The sequence below is a fragment of the Lutjanus erythropterus genome, chromosome 13 (genome assembly GCF_056507025.1).
Source record: "Lutjanus erythropterus isolate fLutEry1 chromosome 13, fLutEry1.hap2, whole genome shotgun sequence".
In the NCBI taxonomy this organism is placed as follows: domain Eukaryota; kingdom Metazoa; phylum Chordata; class Actinopteri; order Lutjaniformes; family Lutjanidae; genus Lutjanus; species Lutjanus erythropterus.
In genome coordinates this window covers 2,883,213-2,900,592 of record NC_139329.1, presented here as the reverse complement: position 1 = coordinate 2,900,592, position 17,380 = coordinate 2,883,213, and the positions used below count along the sequence as shown (strand labels likewise).

Below are 17,380 nucleotides of genomic sequence, written 5' to 3'. Positions count from 1 at the left end.
TTTTCCTTTTCAGATTTTTTTTTGTTTTAATTTTCCATTATTAATTACTCTATATTACAATTGTCTATGTCATTCTTCAACTAACTGTTATTGGTTTATATTGTTATTACTATATATGTCTCATTGTTGTATATGTTTCAGTTAAAAAAAAATACATTTCGTTAACGATATAATCTGTAGATGATACCAGACGTGCTCAGTGGGGCCGCAGTCACTGAATGGAAATCAGATTTTGTTCTCCTGACCACATCACAGCGGTTAGTAATCTGACACGCATGCTGATCTCAGACCTGCCCTTCTTCAATTCCAACGGCGCCTTTCCCCATCAGATCGTCGTGTGTTGATGACGCAATGACGTAGAGGTGACGGCTGCTCTCGCTGTGCCGTGCCGACTGTTGTATTTTCTCCCGCATAGCGGTTAAATTAAACAGTTTAGTATTTATTGTAGACTATAAAGAAGAACATCAGCGGGAGAAGGCCGTTCTTACCGCAGCAGGGCCGTCTGTAAAGAGCTCCGGGTCGGCGAGGTGAATCAAACTGTGTGCTTGTTAGCAGCTAGCTGAGTGGAGCTGCGCTGTTAGCCTAACGTTAGCTTCAGGGTGAACGGCTGCATTGTTAAATGAAAGACAGGCTAGTGTGCTACACCGTCCGCTCATTGCTACAGCAGCGGTGTCCGCTAGTTATGCCTCGAAACTCACCGGTTCATTTGTGTGTATTCGTGAAGAAACACTAGCTGTTCGTTGGGGGCAGAGAGCTCGGTGGGCAACTTGTTCCGCGTCGCCCACCTCCGGGCCTTGTTGCAAACTAGCGCGAGAAGCTAGAAGTAGTGTTTCAGTCATGTTAGCATGCAGGTAAACTCGTGTAGTAATTACTAACTTGGACATGTTGTCTTATTATGTACTTACAAACAGGTAACCTAGACTACTGAGTCTTTATTTGAAGTATAGTTTTTAGTACCTATTAGTAGTTGGCTTGCATTAGCTAAGGTTGTTTTTTTGCAGTTGAAGCAGCGGCACCGCCAGTTAACTTTCGGTAAGCAAAGGTAGAGCAGAAAAGTAAAGAAGTTCTAGTCCTTCATTTAGATAGCCCGTTTGTCAGCAAGCTAGCTGTCCTAATCACTTTAAAACCTGTTGGTTTTTTGACATTGCTCTCATATAATTTGTATGTTAAATAGTCAAATATGTTATATTGTGCTATGTAGAGCCTCATATAGCTATATATAGCAATCTCTATTTAAAAGTCTCTATTTAAAAGTCTGTTTGTAAAATTCCCTTTTTCTCACCAGCTTAAGATGTAGACCGTGTTAAGTTGAGTATGTGTACACATTTACTCAACAGTAGTAACTGTGGCTTTGTCTGAGTATTTTTCTATCAAGATAAAGTGTGGGTTGTGATCGTAAGCACAACATAGGTTTAATTGGAATATATCATCTGGGTGCAATATTTACATTTTGACTTGACACTGGGTGGGGGTCAATCTGACGATTTTAGAGAGAAACCCTGAAGCTTCTGTGATTTACTTTTCACGCGAATCATAGAGATCGCCGTGTTTATTGTTCTCTTACTTCTGCCTCCAAATTTCACATAATCTAATCGATACGTGGTTCCACTCTATGTGAAAACCAGTAGAGTGATGTAGCCAACTAGATGGTTATGCTCATTGGGCTGCCACCATATTATACCTTCAGTACACAAATAATATTGCCAAAAGAATTTACAATAATGTGATAATTGTAGAAAATTTGGAGCAGATAGTGCATTTGAGAGTTGCTGGATTATATGTTACTTTTTATTATAAAAATGGTCAAGCATTTTATTTTATAAATATCACAGTTATAGTCACTAGTAGTATATAGTAGCCATTGAAGAAATTGCTTAAAGTGCCTCTTCCTTTGACGTATTGTAAACAATGCAGTTGACTTGTGACTAACTGAAATGTGTTTATTTTGGCTTTCGTTTACAGCTTCAAACAAAATTTGTAATTATCATTGTAAAATCTGTGCAGTATCTTTAATACGGTATTGTGTTTTAACGGTGGAAATAGGGAAAGCCATAGACTATGTATAATCTGGCTTTAGTTTACAGGGCATTGCGCTACAAAAAAGATAGCAATTTAGATTGTAGATCATGATTGCAGTTAAATAGTGAGTGATTTTATTTTTGCGTCCAGATTGCTACCATTGGTTTGTCTAAAGGCAGCTTCATTGGATAAGTAATGTTCTGAACTTCTTTTCTGCCTGGCTGATATGTGAAGATGATTGTTTAGCAAGGTTTTTGGATGGCATGATATTCTTGTTGTGATGTAGTGAAGCATAAATTTTCTAGCAAAGCTTGTGCTCGTTTAGCATATTTCTCATTGACCGTTTCTTACAGGCTTCTGTTTTTCTGTTTCCACCAGAATATTCTTTGATGGATACTCCTGAGAGCCCTACCCAGTCCCCTCAGTCACCTGAGGAGGAGGAGAAGGGCCTTTCTGACAGTGAACTGCTGGATTCTCCTGATGAAGAGGAGGACAGGCTTGTCTCAGACAGTGAGGTTGTCCATGAAGAGGAGAATGGGGCGTTGGTTGAGGAGGACGAAGAGGAGCTAGAAAGCAGAGGAAGAGGTTCAGAGTTAGAGGAGGAGAGGGAAGAAGAGGACGAGGTGGTGCCTGACTTTGTTTCTGACCCAGATGACGACGAGCCGGTAGGAGAAACTGAAGGGATGGGACAGGAGGATGGGACTATTATGCTGATGGAGGGGGATGAAGATGGTCCACATGGGGAGCAGTTGGATGGGGAGGAGGAGAAGGATGGAGAGGAGCAAGAGGAAGATAAAATAATTGACACCCCACAGTCTCCAGACTCCGAGCCAGAACAGGGCAAGAGCTTCATTACTGAAGAGGATGGAGAAGACGGGGAGGAAGGGTACAGCAGCTACCAAAAGGAAGCCTCAGCAGAGCCTGAGACAGCTGAGGTGTATGATGAGGAGGAGGAAGACAAATGCAAGGCCGAGGAGGATGAGCGGATGAGAGCTGAGGAGAGGAGGAGGGCTGTTGCAGTGAGAGAGATGAAGGATGACTCGGCGTCTGTCTCCCGGGAGCTGGACGAGCATGAACTGGATTACGATGAGGAGGTCCCAGAAGAGCCCAGCATCCCTGCACCCGAGGAAGACGAAGATGAGGAGGACACAAAAGCAGAGGGAGAAGAAGAGGAAGAGAGTGAGGAAAAGACCAGTAAGAAGAAGGAGAAAAAACCAATCCTCCCCCCGTCTCCTAAAGACAGTGAATTCAAGAGGACAGATGACTCGAAAGGGCCTGAGAGGGTGCGCAGAGATTCCTTCAGGGACAAGAAGAAGGATGAAGATGATGGAGAGATTGATGAAGGAGAGATTGATGTAAGTGATCAGTTTTACTGGTAGTTCTATGTTAATCTGAGTGAGGTGATCAGCTGTGTGCATGAGGATAATCCCGTGCATAATCATACATTAGGAATCTTTTCCCTAGTCTGGAAATGCTTTTTATTGTGTTTTTGTTTTATTTATCAGTACAAAACTTTAATAGTATCTGTTGAACACAGACTACAGTTAATGGCTGGACAATAACAATGTCTCAAGCCATTCCCAAGCATCGTTATCAGGGCCAATCTGGGCATATTTAAATTGATTGGTATCATTGGCTAAAGTGGATAAAATGCAGATTCCTTTCTTTACCGAAATTTACTCATAAATTAAAGTGAAAATTAGAACTTGTAAGTGTAAAAAAATTATTTGGCCACACTGGACCGAAAGACTCTGATGTCCGGTTTGGCAAACAAATGTCAGCAGTGTACATTCTTTTAATTTTTAATTGATGTTGATCATCACTTTTCACTGGATAAAATGGGAGATAGTCATATCAGCTCACCAACATTACTTTTGTGAGTTACTTGACAGGTCGAAATTGAAGATCATTTACCAGGGAAGAAGCTCCACTCACTCAACACTGTGCAAGGGTGAGAGAACTGTAGTTCCCACAACCCCACCAGAGTGATACGTCTTTTCACCTCAGTTTCAGGAGTTGCCCTCTCCCAGTTTAAATTTCATTCCTGTCATATCAATAATTGGACCTTATAAACCTAAACATTTTGAACTAGAGCCTTTGATATTTGTAGCTTGTGAAAAATAAGGTGTGACAAATGGGGCTGGAGGATGTCTACTGAACTGCCATGATGATGCCCACAGTGAAGCATTGCAATGGTCAGTTATATGGTTGTGGAACAAACTTGTATAATAGAGTTCTGTTTGTGTACTTCTAGGTAATAGATACATTTTATAATGGTTCCTTGAAAAGTCATGGTCATTTATCATTAATATAATTTATTTAAAGTAATTCTTATCAATGTTATGACACCATATTGTCCTTTCCAAAACGAGTATAGATCCCATGCTGCTGCATTTCATCATCCTCAGGAAAAAAAAGGTGTACAGGACGCTGCAGGCTCCCATTACAGGGATTAATAAATTGTGTGGTATGGGATTGTTGCATAGACATTAGGGCTGCACAATAAATCTGCAATATTAATGAAATGGCAGTATGGCCAAGTGCAGTATCCACATTGCAGAACTAAATCACAATTTTTGGATATAAGAAAAAGTGTATGAGAAGACAGTATTATAATGAAGTACTGTAGTTCTGCAGAGATGCCCTGGCCTAGAAATTTTGTTCTTCAAACCAAAGAAAACATGTTTGGTACAAACCCCAACAAATATCACAACATCACAACTTGAAAAGCTTTATTTCCAGTAAAAATGAAAATTATAATGTAAAAATTATCATTCCCAAAAATGGTATCACAGTCACAATTTCAATCAAAATAATCACAATATGAATTTTTGTTTTTTGTTTTTTTTCTACCGTGTCATGCAGTCCAAATAGATGTGTATTCACTGATACTGATACCAGCATTTTACGCAGTATCAGACCAACTTGGTAACAACCCTAGATATTTTGTCCATGAAAATGTGTGGGAACCTTGAATACTTCTAGTGGTAGGTTTGTGTGGTTGAGTTTGAACCACCAAGGTCTGCCCATTCTCCCCTGATCTCTTTCATTAATGAGGTATTTTTGCCAGCAGATCTGCTATTCACTGGCTTTTTTTGCCTGATTCTCTGAGATTTTTGAGCTGCTCCACATTAACTAGCACCAACAATCATTTCAAGGTCAAAGTGACTCAAAGCAGGGTATCAAAAAACTATTCTTCTTGTATTGTACACACCAGCATTGAAAAATTTCCTGCCATTACCTGCCATGCCACAAAAAAGACAAAACATTCTCCATTTCTTATTTTTTTTTCCTTTTTCCTGCTTCGTTCTACTCTGTGCTCACTAACTGTTTTCCTCGTTAAAAGAACAACCAAGCATCCAATTAGGGATGTGTCGGGCAGCTAATCCCCCTGTTGATTAATTGATAAGGTACCTTGTCCAAAAAAATGTTGCATTTATTAAGAGCAATTTGAAGCCTTTAATCACATTCTTCAGTAACTAATTTGTATTTTAGATGCTGCTGAAATGTTATCCTACAGAAGATGACAACATCTCACTAAACGTGTTTGTCTTTTAGACTGAGCAGGAGCAGTGTCTGCGGGTAAACAATGTCGTGTATGACATTGTAACATTGCTGCAAAGGTGGCTGTCTAACTTCTTATTTGCAACAGTTAACCCGCTTTGTACAGCAAGAAAAAAGAAGGAGGTTGTGATGCTCAGTTGGAAATATTACAAAGACAAGACATTTAATGTTCAAACTGTTAAACTTAATTGTTTTGTTTTTTTTTATAAATACACAATCTGATGCCTGCAGCGCATTCCAAAAATGTCGGGACAAGGGTACTAAAAAAGACTAGAAATGTGGAACACTCAAAACACACCTGTTTGGAACATTTCACAGGTAAACAGGTTAATTGGTAACAGATGATGGTATCATATCATATATCAACAGTACAGACTCCTCTGAGCCTGAGCTAATTTCCATGCGAATTAGAAAAGTGTGTTGTTGTCTGATAAGTCTACATTTCAAACAGGTTTCGGAAATCACGGATGCCGTGTCCTCTTGGCTTAACAGGAAAAGGATCATCCAGATTGTTACCACTGGTAACTTCAAAAGCCAGCGTCTCCCTTTGGTATGGGGGTGTTTTAGTGGTCATGGCATAGCTAGCTGTCACCAACCCCCGCTGAAATATACATACAGGTTTTGAGCAACATATACTGGCATTCAGACATCATCTTTTTCAGAGACGTCCCTGTGTGATGAATTATGAAGCGCAACATATGATAATGGAAACGCCGGACTACTGAGCACATGGATTTGTATATTAAGCAAGAATGGGAAAGAATTTCACCTTCAAAATACTGGCTGAGTGTTGTTAAAAGTAAATGTGATCCATCAGAGTGGTAAATGTGACCCTGTCCCACTTTTATGGAACATGTTGCAGACACTGAATATGGAAATAGTGTATATTTATAACAATAAAGTTGAGCACTTTGTAATGTGAATTTTGAAAAGGTCTCATTAAATAATAATAATAATAATAATAATAATAATAATAATAATAATAATTATTATTATTATTATTATTATTATTATTATTATTATTATTATTATTATTATTATTTTTATTATCAGTTTGAACATTAAATATATTGCACTGTATATTTGCACTGTATTCAGCTAAATATAGGTTGAAAAGTTTTTGCAAATCATTGCATCCTGTTTTTATTTACCTTTGACACAACATATCAACTTTTGTGGTATTGGGGTTGGGCATCCATGAGAAATGACAACAAACATTGATGAGATTAACACAACTTTTCTGGTTGTCTTAGCTGACTTACAGAAATAACTCATAAATTTGCATAATTTCCTTGATTTACATGTTAACGGCTACGAGCAACCACAGCTTCCACGTCAGCTAATAGTGATATTGAAGACACAGATGAGTTATTCTTTGCTGATTGGGCAATCACACACAGAGAGAAATCAACTAATACAAATTTTGTCACAATCACAAAACAGTGCTCCAATGTTTCATGATTTGCCTTTTGTATGTGTGGCAGGATGATGACCTGGAGGAGGGGGAGGTCAAAGATCCCTCGGACAGGAAGATCAGACCACGTCCAATCTGCAGGTTCTTCATCAAAGGTAGGTAGTGAAGCGATTGACCATTATATCATGGCTGATACTATCGATTTAAGTTTATGACAGATGTATTGGCATCTGTATACATGTGAGCCAGTAAGTAACAAGAAATTGCAGTGCTGCGCTGTCAAATATATTTTTCAGGTCATGTAGAAACATTGTAGCTTTTAGGGTTTGACAATGTCTACCAAACTGATATATGCCAATGTCCCCAGTGAAAAAATCACAATGGATCTCATTGTTCCTTTATTAAAAGGGTCTTTGTCACAATACCATATATCAATACCATATAACTTAATTGTGTTTAAAACATGGAGATATAGTGCAAAGAACAACAGCAACAGCTTCTTTTTTTGTCATTCCTACATGTGAAAAACAGAACATAAGCAACAACTCTGTCGGGACACACTACCTCAGATACAGAACGCTTTTACACAGTGTTATTAGAACATCTCAATTAATCAGAGTCCTTTACTCACCAAGTTTAAGGGATCCATGGCAAAATTGTTTATTGTAAAACTATGTGCCCTATAATAAATTGGAGAACCATTAGAATGACATCTTTTACAACTTAGGCTGTACTCAACACTGAGCTTGGTCTGTTCATAAAATACTTTGTCATAGTTGATTGTCATGTGCTGCCTACTTTGGCCTGTTCTGATCTGAGTTGCATATTATGATAAACTAAATCTAACTTTTTGAAACAAAGCATCTTGGGCTTTAAGAATATTTGGTTGAATGCAAGTGTGCTTATTGTCTGACATTTTGTACAGTTTTGGAAGTTGTCGCAACATGGTATTTCTGGATTATCACAACAGAGGTAAAAGTAAAGGTAACTGGTTTTGACTGGTGTTCAGTAAATGTGAACACCTCAGCTGCTGACCAATAATTCACCAGCCTCTCAGCAGTAAATATTTATTTTGTGCCTGAAATCAGCCACTTTCATATTTAACCAGCATTTGCCTGTTGGCTTGTGCAGTTTCCCACCCTGGTTATGATATGCAAGAGCACAAAGAATGCTGTTGGGTTAGATCTTTGGGATAGATAGACAAAACAGACTTTAGTAGTGATTTCAGTTTGACACTGACTGAAATTCTCAAATTCCATACAACCTTTAATATTTGATAGATTTATAACAATATAATATTGTAGTAATGTCTGTTTCAGTATCACTTTGGAGAAAATGTGAGGAATGTTGCTGTTAGCTGTTGTTTTGCTATTTTGTTCTCCAGCAGAGGGAGCTGTTGTATTTAATTTAGATTTCTGTTTCTTACACTGCCAATAGTAAGACATGCTTAATGAGAGACTAGGTACCTAAATTAACCTCTTAAAATGAAAGTTTGATTGTTTGTAAGGAACAAATACAAAGGATCACCATTGTTCTAGTTATGATCAGTCTTTTAGAAGAGATGACGAGGCCTCAGCACCAAAATTGTCATTATTTGTCCAATATATTTTTTTACAGCAAGTATTTTGTCAGTTGTGGAATTAGCAATTTGGTTGCATTTAATGTCAGCTAATTTGATACTGGATTTGTATCAAGATATTTATAAGAATGCATTGATATCATTAAGAATATTTCATTTTGGCATTTGTGTTAAACGACCAGTAATGTTGCACATAATTTGTGCCTAACCGAGCTGTATATATATATATATAAAAAAAGTGTCTTAATCTGCTAAAGCCCCAACCATGACAGCCATGGTTCCTTTGGGTACAGTAACTGTGCTTGTGTTATTAACTACCTGCAAATGATTTAAAACCACACTGTCACATTTTGTTCTCTGCAGGAAATTGTACGTGGGGTATGAACTGTAGGTTCATCCACCCTGGAGTCAATGACAAAGGTAACTATTCTCTCATCAGTAAGCCCGACCTCTTCTCACCTAATGGAGCACCTCCTGGAGGACCACACCCACTCATACCCAATAATCCTTGGGTATGTCTGTCTCCCACTACTCTGCATTTTTATAGCACTGATATGAAGACTCTTTTGTTTTTGCACCATTGTACAACAGTAAAAACAGTGTATAATATCTGCATGCCTCTGAAGAAGTTGTGCACAGATTGCTGGAACAGATTTACAGTACATAAATACAGATGAATCCTGAAGACACAAAAACTGTACACACTGTTATTCATTTGTCACTGTTTCAGGCTGGACCTGCAGTGGAGGAGCTCCCTCCACCCCCTCCTCCAGTGGAGCCTCCTGTGGAGAGTGCCTGGGAGAGAGGTCTGAGGCATGCCAAAGAGGTAAACCCTTCCACCACATCACTTGGAAACCAAATTGAGCATGTTCCAATTGAAACAGGTGTCTTGCCATTGTGTGTGTGAACTTCCGGTGACCGCAGGCCTGTTTGTTTAATGACTCTTCAGACCAAATGGAAGAGTTCACAAATTGCAGGGTTTGCTGTTTTATTACCACTACTTTATTACTATTACTACATTTTCCTGTTACCAATTTGGAAAATGTTCCCCCTTTAGCTGATGCCTGTTACCTGTCTGACCAAAGCTGCAACTGTAATGAATGAACTCTGTCGCCAGGTTATTAAGTACACCCCAATCAGGGGTTTGCATCCTATGGCTCTTTTGCCCTTCTCCAGTGGCTCTCTTTAACTTTGACAAAAATGATTTGGAAATGAATAACAGTTGTTTTTGTCCTGTAGGCCTGAACTGATTCTTATATTCTCTAATTATGAAAATGTGAAGCCTATACACCAAACTTGAAAGAATATTTTATTATCTTGTCAACTAAACTGTATGCCATAGCCTGTGTCTATGGCTCTGTGCCTTTTCCTCTAAATTTTGCTCATGGCTATATCCTTGACTCTCTCTAGGCCACTCTTTCCCAAACTTCTTCTGGCGTCGTCCTCTTCTGAAGAGGAAAAAATTCCAGGCCCCTCACCCCACACTTATTATTATCAATCATTAACAAAAATTGAGGAAGCAACCAATAAAAAAGGGTTCAAGTAGAGTTTTTGTAAAATAAAACTCAGCACGATAGCATCATTGTTAATTTCCCAACATAAATCATATTCATTTAACTTTGCATACACATTCTCATTAAAAGCAGCAGTGGAGATGTCATCCAGAGATATTTGGACTTTGATTTACTTCTGTTCATGTCATTATAAAACATGCAGATTTCTGTTTGGTATAGTCACCTTTCAGTGTTAATCAACTTGCTCATTATCCGGTTTGTGTCCCATAGGTGCTAAAGAAGGCCACCATCCGTAAGGAGCAGGAGCCGGACTTTGAGGAGAAACGTTTCAATGTGACCATCGGAGAAGACGAGAGAGAGTTTGACAAGGAGAATGATTTCTTCAGAGAACGCAGCTACCGCATCATCAGAGAGTATGAGCTGCTCCCACTGAACACATTGTGCCATCAGTATAAACCAGTATCTACTGGTGTTACATGGTGTCATTGATGCAAAGCACCAGTCTTTCATAGAATCTCTGATCGGTTCTGTCATTCTCTGTCTCCACTCACTCATTCTTCATTCAGAGGTTTCTTCAAGTTAAAAACATGACCAAACACTGCACACACTGTTTTTGTTTAGATGCCAGCTTTTTTCCAGTAGACCATACATGACAGCATGAGTTGTAGTTTAACTCAGACAGAACTCAAAGTTTTTTTAATGTTACCTTGTTCTCTGTTTATGAAGAGATACTGTCATGTTTCGTCTTCATTACTCTACATCATAGGACATTCTTTTGTTGTCACATAATAGCTTCACATCTTTTAGAAACCTGCCCTCTCAAAGTTTTTTCTTTTATATTTATTTATTATTATATTTAATTAAACCCCCATATTTAAAATCATTCCAGTAGTTAAACTGCAACAGTATGTTGTGCTCTGTCATAAAATCTCCACATAGTTATTGTATGATGTGTCTGATTTTCCTCTCTTTAACAAAAGATTGTTCTTTCTGCAGAAGCAGCAAACCACAATTAGTGTGTAGTAAATATACCAAATATGATTTGATTTGTTGTCATTGATGCTCATCTGTTTTCCTCTTCCAGTGAAATGGACTTCAGAGATCCAATATATGGGTAAGTGCTGACTAACATTGACACCTTAAATTCTGAATCTTCCCATATTTTCTTCCCATATTTTCAACAGATGTAAATGTACTTTGTGTGCCTAAGGGGTTGTTTTTTGTAGCTACTACTATTAAATAGAACCCCACTCAACATGTACAGAATGTCATGACAGACAGACCATTAATAATAAATGCACATCTTTTTTTATCCATGTCTCTTGTCAGAGATTCACATATTAAACAGAGGGTTTTAAGGTCCCTTTTTAAAGTGTTCCGTCTTTGTTATGATGAGGGCAAAAAATGAAAAAGGCATGTTTGTGCATTTTGAAAACCCGTCAGTCTGATTCACTAAGTAATTTCCATTCAGTGACTTTGAAATATGCTTTCTGAGCACAATTCTATATCATTCTGTAAAATGATGTGGCAGTTTGTAAAGACTCAGTAGCAAAGAAAATAATCAGCAAAGCAATTCATGTATACTAATTGAACATCTCAGTAACATTTGTGATGTACAATTTCTCAAATGTGTTTCCCTCTGCAGTGACCCATATGCTGATCCATACTATGACTATGAAATGGAGGCTCTATGGCGAGGTGGCCAGTATGAAAACTTCAGAGTGCAGTACACAGAAGCGCCTCTTCCTTACCACTATACTGTAAGTATCTTCCTCAGTGTGCTGAAGTATTTCTCTCTAACATTACAGGATTTCATCAGCAAAGTGAGTCCTTAAGCAACCTACAATCAAGAAAAAAAATGTTCACTGGGTGATGCATTATCCTGACACACACTGTAGTTGAGTTTGACACACATCCAACAGAAGTAATCATTTGAGTGCAGATGTGGATGAAATCAGTGGATGACAATAGTCATAAAAGTTACTCTGTATCCTTTTGGAGTAATGTTTTTTAAAAACTACAGTTGCAGTTCTTTAAAAGTCTTTTTCTGAGTTTAGTAGGCGTGCTATAGACAGGGTACGGGAGCCTTAAAGTCTTCTGAGATGGACTATCGGTCTTTCCATGAGGTTTATTTGTACTAAGAAAACGTGGAGTAATGCCAGTTGGTATTCTGAGATCTGTCAGAGCAAATTTGTCAGTAAATGGCATGTTTTTTTACTAGAGTACTGAACACATCCAATTTAACAGGAGCGTGAACGCGAGCGTGACCCTCGGGAGCGACACAGGGACAGAGAGAGGGAGCGAGATCACCGCGAGAGGGAGCGCCGGCAGAGAGAGAGGGAGCGTGAGAGAGAGCGGGAACGCGAGAAGGAGAGGATGCGGCGAAAAGAAGAATGGGAGAGGGACCGGATGAAGCGGGACGAGAAGGACAGGCCGAGGATGCGTCCTCCTCGAGATGCCAGGGACAAGAAAGATGAGGACAAACTGAAACCACGCTCTCCCCTCAGCATGCCACCCAAGTAAGTGAAACTTCAGTTGGCTGCATGAGATTGGCTAAAATGTAATTCTGGTGAAATCATTGGTCTCACTGCTGCGCTTAAGCATTATTGAAGTCACATTGCCACATTGGACAGTCATGTTTTTTTCATATTCAATAAAATTCGAAACCGTCTTCCTGCCAAACAGTGAGCTAAAGTTAATGGCTCATAGTTCATGAATTGGCAACTATGTTTTTTATGGAACAATGAATAGTCATCCTCCATTATTGAAATTATCATCATTATTATTTTGTTGGTATTTTGATATTGCACAAATGCACAAATTAATATGAGATAAAAGTTGACTTAAGCATTTTTTATCTAAATGTACAGTTAGTAGGTACATTTACTCAGTAGCTCATGGTGTACAATAACTTGACCTCGGATTGGATATAAAAAACATGGAAGTTGTACAATAGCGAAGTGTGATTGACAGGAAAATGTGTATAACAGTTCCCCTTCCACCTCTTACCATGGTTTCCGTTGGCTGTGCCTACTTGTTGGTAAAATATGTCTAAATAAGTTTTAAATCATTTGATCCAGTGGCTAGTTAAACAGTAGTGTAAGACTTGTAACAGGAGTAGCATTCTTTTAATGCTGCAGCTGGTGTTAAAGGAGAAGTGTGTGATTTCCAGTGACATCTAACATTCAAACCTTAGATTGCAAGCAAGAGGATTTACCCCGATACCGCCCCTCTCTCACCAAGAGTACGGTGGCCGTCAGCGGACAAAATGGCGAGCGAAAGCTATCTCACAACAAACTACAATTATGTGTGTAGGATGAATTACCTGTCCAGCAGAAAGCAGGCAACCTCAGCGTCACTGTGAAAACGTTTGTCCTCCATCAGCGATTTCCATCGTGTAAACGCTATGCCGATGTTGATTCGTGTTTTTGCCGTTTCCTGTCATGCTTGCGTTTACTTTCTTCGCGTCTCCGCTTCTTGGATGACGAGGATTCACTGTCCGCTGCTTTTTGTTCTGGTACAGTGTATGATCCTCCATTTGTCAAAACTGTGCCAGTCAAGGTTCACAACGCTAAATGGTCTGCCAGCAATCACCCACGTCTATCCTCCCCGTCTACTTCCGTGTTTATGCTGCGGCGTCTACATAAGGTCGCCATGGGCTTCCCAAGACTCACTGTTAGTGCAATTATTTCCACTCTGCACTGCCGTAGACGGCGCAGAATGATGATCTCCGTAAGTCGACCCAACAGTATGTAACTATAAATGGCTATTTCTAAAGTAACGGGAACATATAGATTATGAGTTTATGTTGATTGATAATAATAAATAACATACTTATATATATCTCATTTATGTACATAAATTCCTGTAATTATTACACACTGGTCCTTTAACTTGAACTGTATTGTATGTTGTTTGACAGTTAACTCTCTAACACTGTGTTATATTCATGCATGAAAATCACTAACCTTTCGATGAAATTCGCCGTTTTGAATCCAAAATAGGTGACCTACGTGAATCGTGTAGATCAGATGAAAAAATATTTTTGGGAGGGGGGTATGGATGGGACATGGAGTTACACCAGAAATAGTTTTATTAGGACTTTAGTGTTATGCACGAGAGTGGCACGGAGCCATAGTGAGCTGCGAACGTGTGCGTGCGCCTGAAGGGAGCCTTGAATTCAACAAGACATTCCCCTACTAGCACTACAGCATTGAAATATTAGCGCGAATACGGGGGAGAATACTGCTACCTGATTGGTTTGTGCTGACCAGAGCACTTGCAAGCTGACCTGAGGGCAGATGACAGTTAGGACTCATTTGCCGATTTGGACGTTTGGACTTGGGCAAAGAAGAAGAAATGACAGACTATTGAGTACTATCTTAATTGATTATCTTGTTTCGCCACTGAACCCTGTATTAAAGTTGTGGTGTTGCACATTTCATTGGAGAAGTTGCTAGTCTCGTTTCTTATACAGCAGAGTTGTTGGAATTATTTCTTATAATGCATAATGTGAATATGTATAGATACTTTATTATACATTCATACTGTCCTGTAACTCTGCTTGATTTTTCTCTCAAAGTGTACCAGATTGATGCTTTTAAATATAAAATCCAAAATTTTTTCCCCAGACCCCCTAGAGGGGTTGTATCCTTTTCACCTTTTGCACCCCTGACCTGTTTTCATGCCTGTATATTTCATAAATTAAACATGTTTTGTATGTTAAGCATGCAAAGTAACTCGTAACTACAGCTGGGAAATAAAAGTCGGCATTATTTAATTTCCTATTGAAATATAGAGGAGTATGATTACAACGTTGCATAAAAATGTAATCTAGTTTACTTAAGTATAGCACTATAGTGCAAAGTTAGTATTAGAAAGACTTACCTGTTGGCATTTGTTTCTTTTGGGACATCTCCAAAAAAAAAACCTCCTGTCAGTAATCTTTCAGGTTAGGTGTGTTACTTAACAGCAGCGACAAGAACTGATTGAAACGAAACTTTGCGCGGCCAGACTTTCCCACAACACTTTCAGGCATTAACCAACGGCGCCAGGAAACCATACCCCAAATTTTAGGCATACCACTCTCAGTACCAAGACATAAGAGGAAGTTTGCTTATTGGCAGAGTTTTATACATACACAAGTTTCACCCCTATGTGAATGCAGGAAAACATAGGCTATATGACAGCTAATATCAGCAGGGCGGGTATCTATAAACCCCTTGAGATGTGTCAGGTCATTTTTGACCTTCTTTTCACGTATTGATTGAAATAACCCAGTACCAGGTTGGGATGCGTGTGATTAGTTTGTATCTGTAGTCTGTAACTGTACGATTAAACGTCTCCACCCTTGCTAGTCGGCACCAGAAATACTAGTCGTTTAAAGTGTTTAACAATATTTCATTCATGCATGCCAGTTATCTGTTGCCTCTAAGATTTTATGTAGCCACCCGCCACTTGTCAGGGCTGCGGCACTGTCAGACAGCAGCCCCTCTCGCCCAGTGCATGTGCCCTGATCGGCTAGGCAACCCTGGATATTTATATCAGCAAAGTCGGACAGATGACAGCTCGTAAAACCAGCGCAGTTTGGCAGTGTTTTAATCTAGAAAATGGAAACAATGTTGAATGTAGACTGTGACAGAAAAAGCTGATATATATAGGGATGTCCCGATACAACGTTTTCACTTCTGATACGATACTGATATTGCAGCCTTGAGTATTAGCCGATACCGATATCGATCCGATCCGATATCAGCACGAATCATACATACTTTTATTACTTATTTTGTAGTGTGGAATGTTAGAAAAGGCTTGATCAAGTGATGTTTCTCAAACAGAGAACAATAGTCAGCAACCAGAGTCACCTATGGATAGAAGGAGTGGAAAATGGACTGCTTACCAGAGCGCTTATATCGGAGATTTTAGATGCAGTCCGATAAAATCCGATGCTCATTTTTTGTTAGATATCGGATCGATATCGGATATATCAATATCGGGACACCCCTCGATATATATTCACTCAACTGGAGAAACGTGACCACATTCAGCACAGACACGGACATAAACCTGTAAGCGGAGCTGCTGCAGCTGCTAACACTGCTAACGTTAGCCACACTGTGTGTCAGGCTGGCAGCTAACGTTAGCTCTGGGTCCTTTACCTGCAGACACTGTGACACTCTTCAGTCTGAAAAGGTGAAGCATTTATTGAGTTGTTGTCATGTTTTGTACGTTAATGTGTAAGGCTTGTATTGCACAGTGCAAAATAGTGCACATTTAAGCGGCATTTAAAGTACGATTTGGCGATTGTAGACTGTGGCTTCAAATGGCTCTTAATACAAACAGTGTTTTTTTCGGACAGGTTTAACATTATAATTTAATAAATTCTGCTAAATTTTAACTGCTTTCTGAGTGTTTTCTTAGTGTTAGACTAGTTGACTAGTCTAAATTAAATTTTTGCATTTCGACAGGGAAATTATTTGCTGGAACATCGTTTTGTTTACAGCCAGCCAATCAGTGTTTCTTCGATTTCTTGCAGTGTGTAACTGGCTCACTACTGCAGCACCTACAATCCAAACAGTCTGTGGTGTGTTGAAGTTGAGAGTATTTAAAGAGTTGGCAGTGTGCCGAGATGTCACCCAAACATTCAGACTGATGACTGTAAAATGTGGAAGGATTATTTCAGGAATGCTTCCGTTTTACCTGATGAGTATCAAATGAAGTACTATCTGTCTCACAAACAATGTCCAGCCCTAAATATCAGCCACTAAATTTGACATTGTTTTTTGTTTTTTATGACAGCCTTATGCACCGCCACGTCTTCAGAACTGCAACTTAGAAGCTCCCACTAAAACTGTAATAGTTGAAGCTAGAGATGTGCTGATCGACCCGCTAGAGACCATAACTGGCCAGTTTTCAGCCTAACCAGCCCTGACCAGTGACTGGCTTGTCAGCATAACAAATCCAATTCTGTACCAGTCAAATTCATACAAACTCTGTGCAATGGTCATGTCATGCGTGCAGTGACACAAACAATAATGGCACAACCATTTCATTTTTTTGCCGATCCGAAAAATGATCCAATCCGTGACTCAAAACCCTGATACGATCCGAACCGTGAGTTTTTTGATCCGTTGCACCCCTACAAGAAAAGTAGCAAAAATGTTTGTGAATGCTGTCAATTACAGTTCTGAAAATCGGAATCGGCCAAAATCGGAATCGACATGTCAGACCCTTCAAAAAACATCGGAATCGGCCAAGAAACTTGAAATTGGTGCATCTCTAGGTAAAAGT

The 17,380-nt window shown here is 39.2% G+C and overlaps 1 protein-coding gene across 2 annotated transcripts in view; it reads left to right on the top strand.

The window, feature by feature from the left end:
• Nucleotides 1-334: 334 nt before the first annotated feature.
• zc3h18 (zinc finger CCCH-type containing 18) overlaps nt 335-17,380 on the top strand; it is a 43,444-nt gene continuing 26,398 nt past the window's right edge. Inside the window, exons 1-9 of one of the 2 annotated variants that reach the window (XM_084733437.1) lie at nt 335-527; nt 2,398-3,374; nt 7,068-7,152; nt 8,940-9,088; nt 9,307-9,402; nt 10,361-10,503; nt 11,175-11,204; nt 11,736-11,850; nt 12,338-12,609. In XM_084733437.1, the coding sequence (XP_084589563.1) occupies nt 2,409-3,374; nt 7,068-7,152; nt 8,940-9,088; nt 9,307-9,402; nt 10,361-10,503; nt 11,175-11,204; nt 11,736-11,850; nt 12,338-12,609 (1,856 nt within the window). In that variant the 5' untranslated portion in view covers nt 335-527; nt 2,398-2,408. The remainder of the gene's footprint in view (nt 528-2,397; nt 3,375-7,067; nt 7,153-8,939; nt 9,089-9,306; nt 9,403-10,360; nt 10,504-11,174; nt 11,205-11,735; nt 11,851-12,337; nt 12,610-17,380) is intronic. The other variant, XM_084733438.1, reaches the window with a different exon arrangement.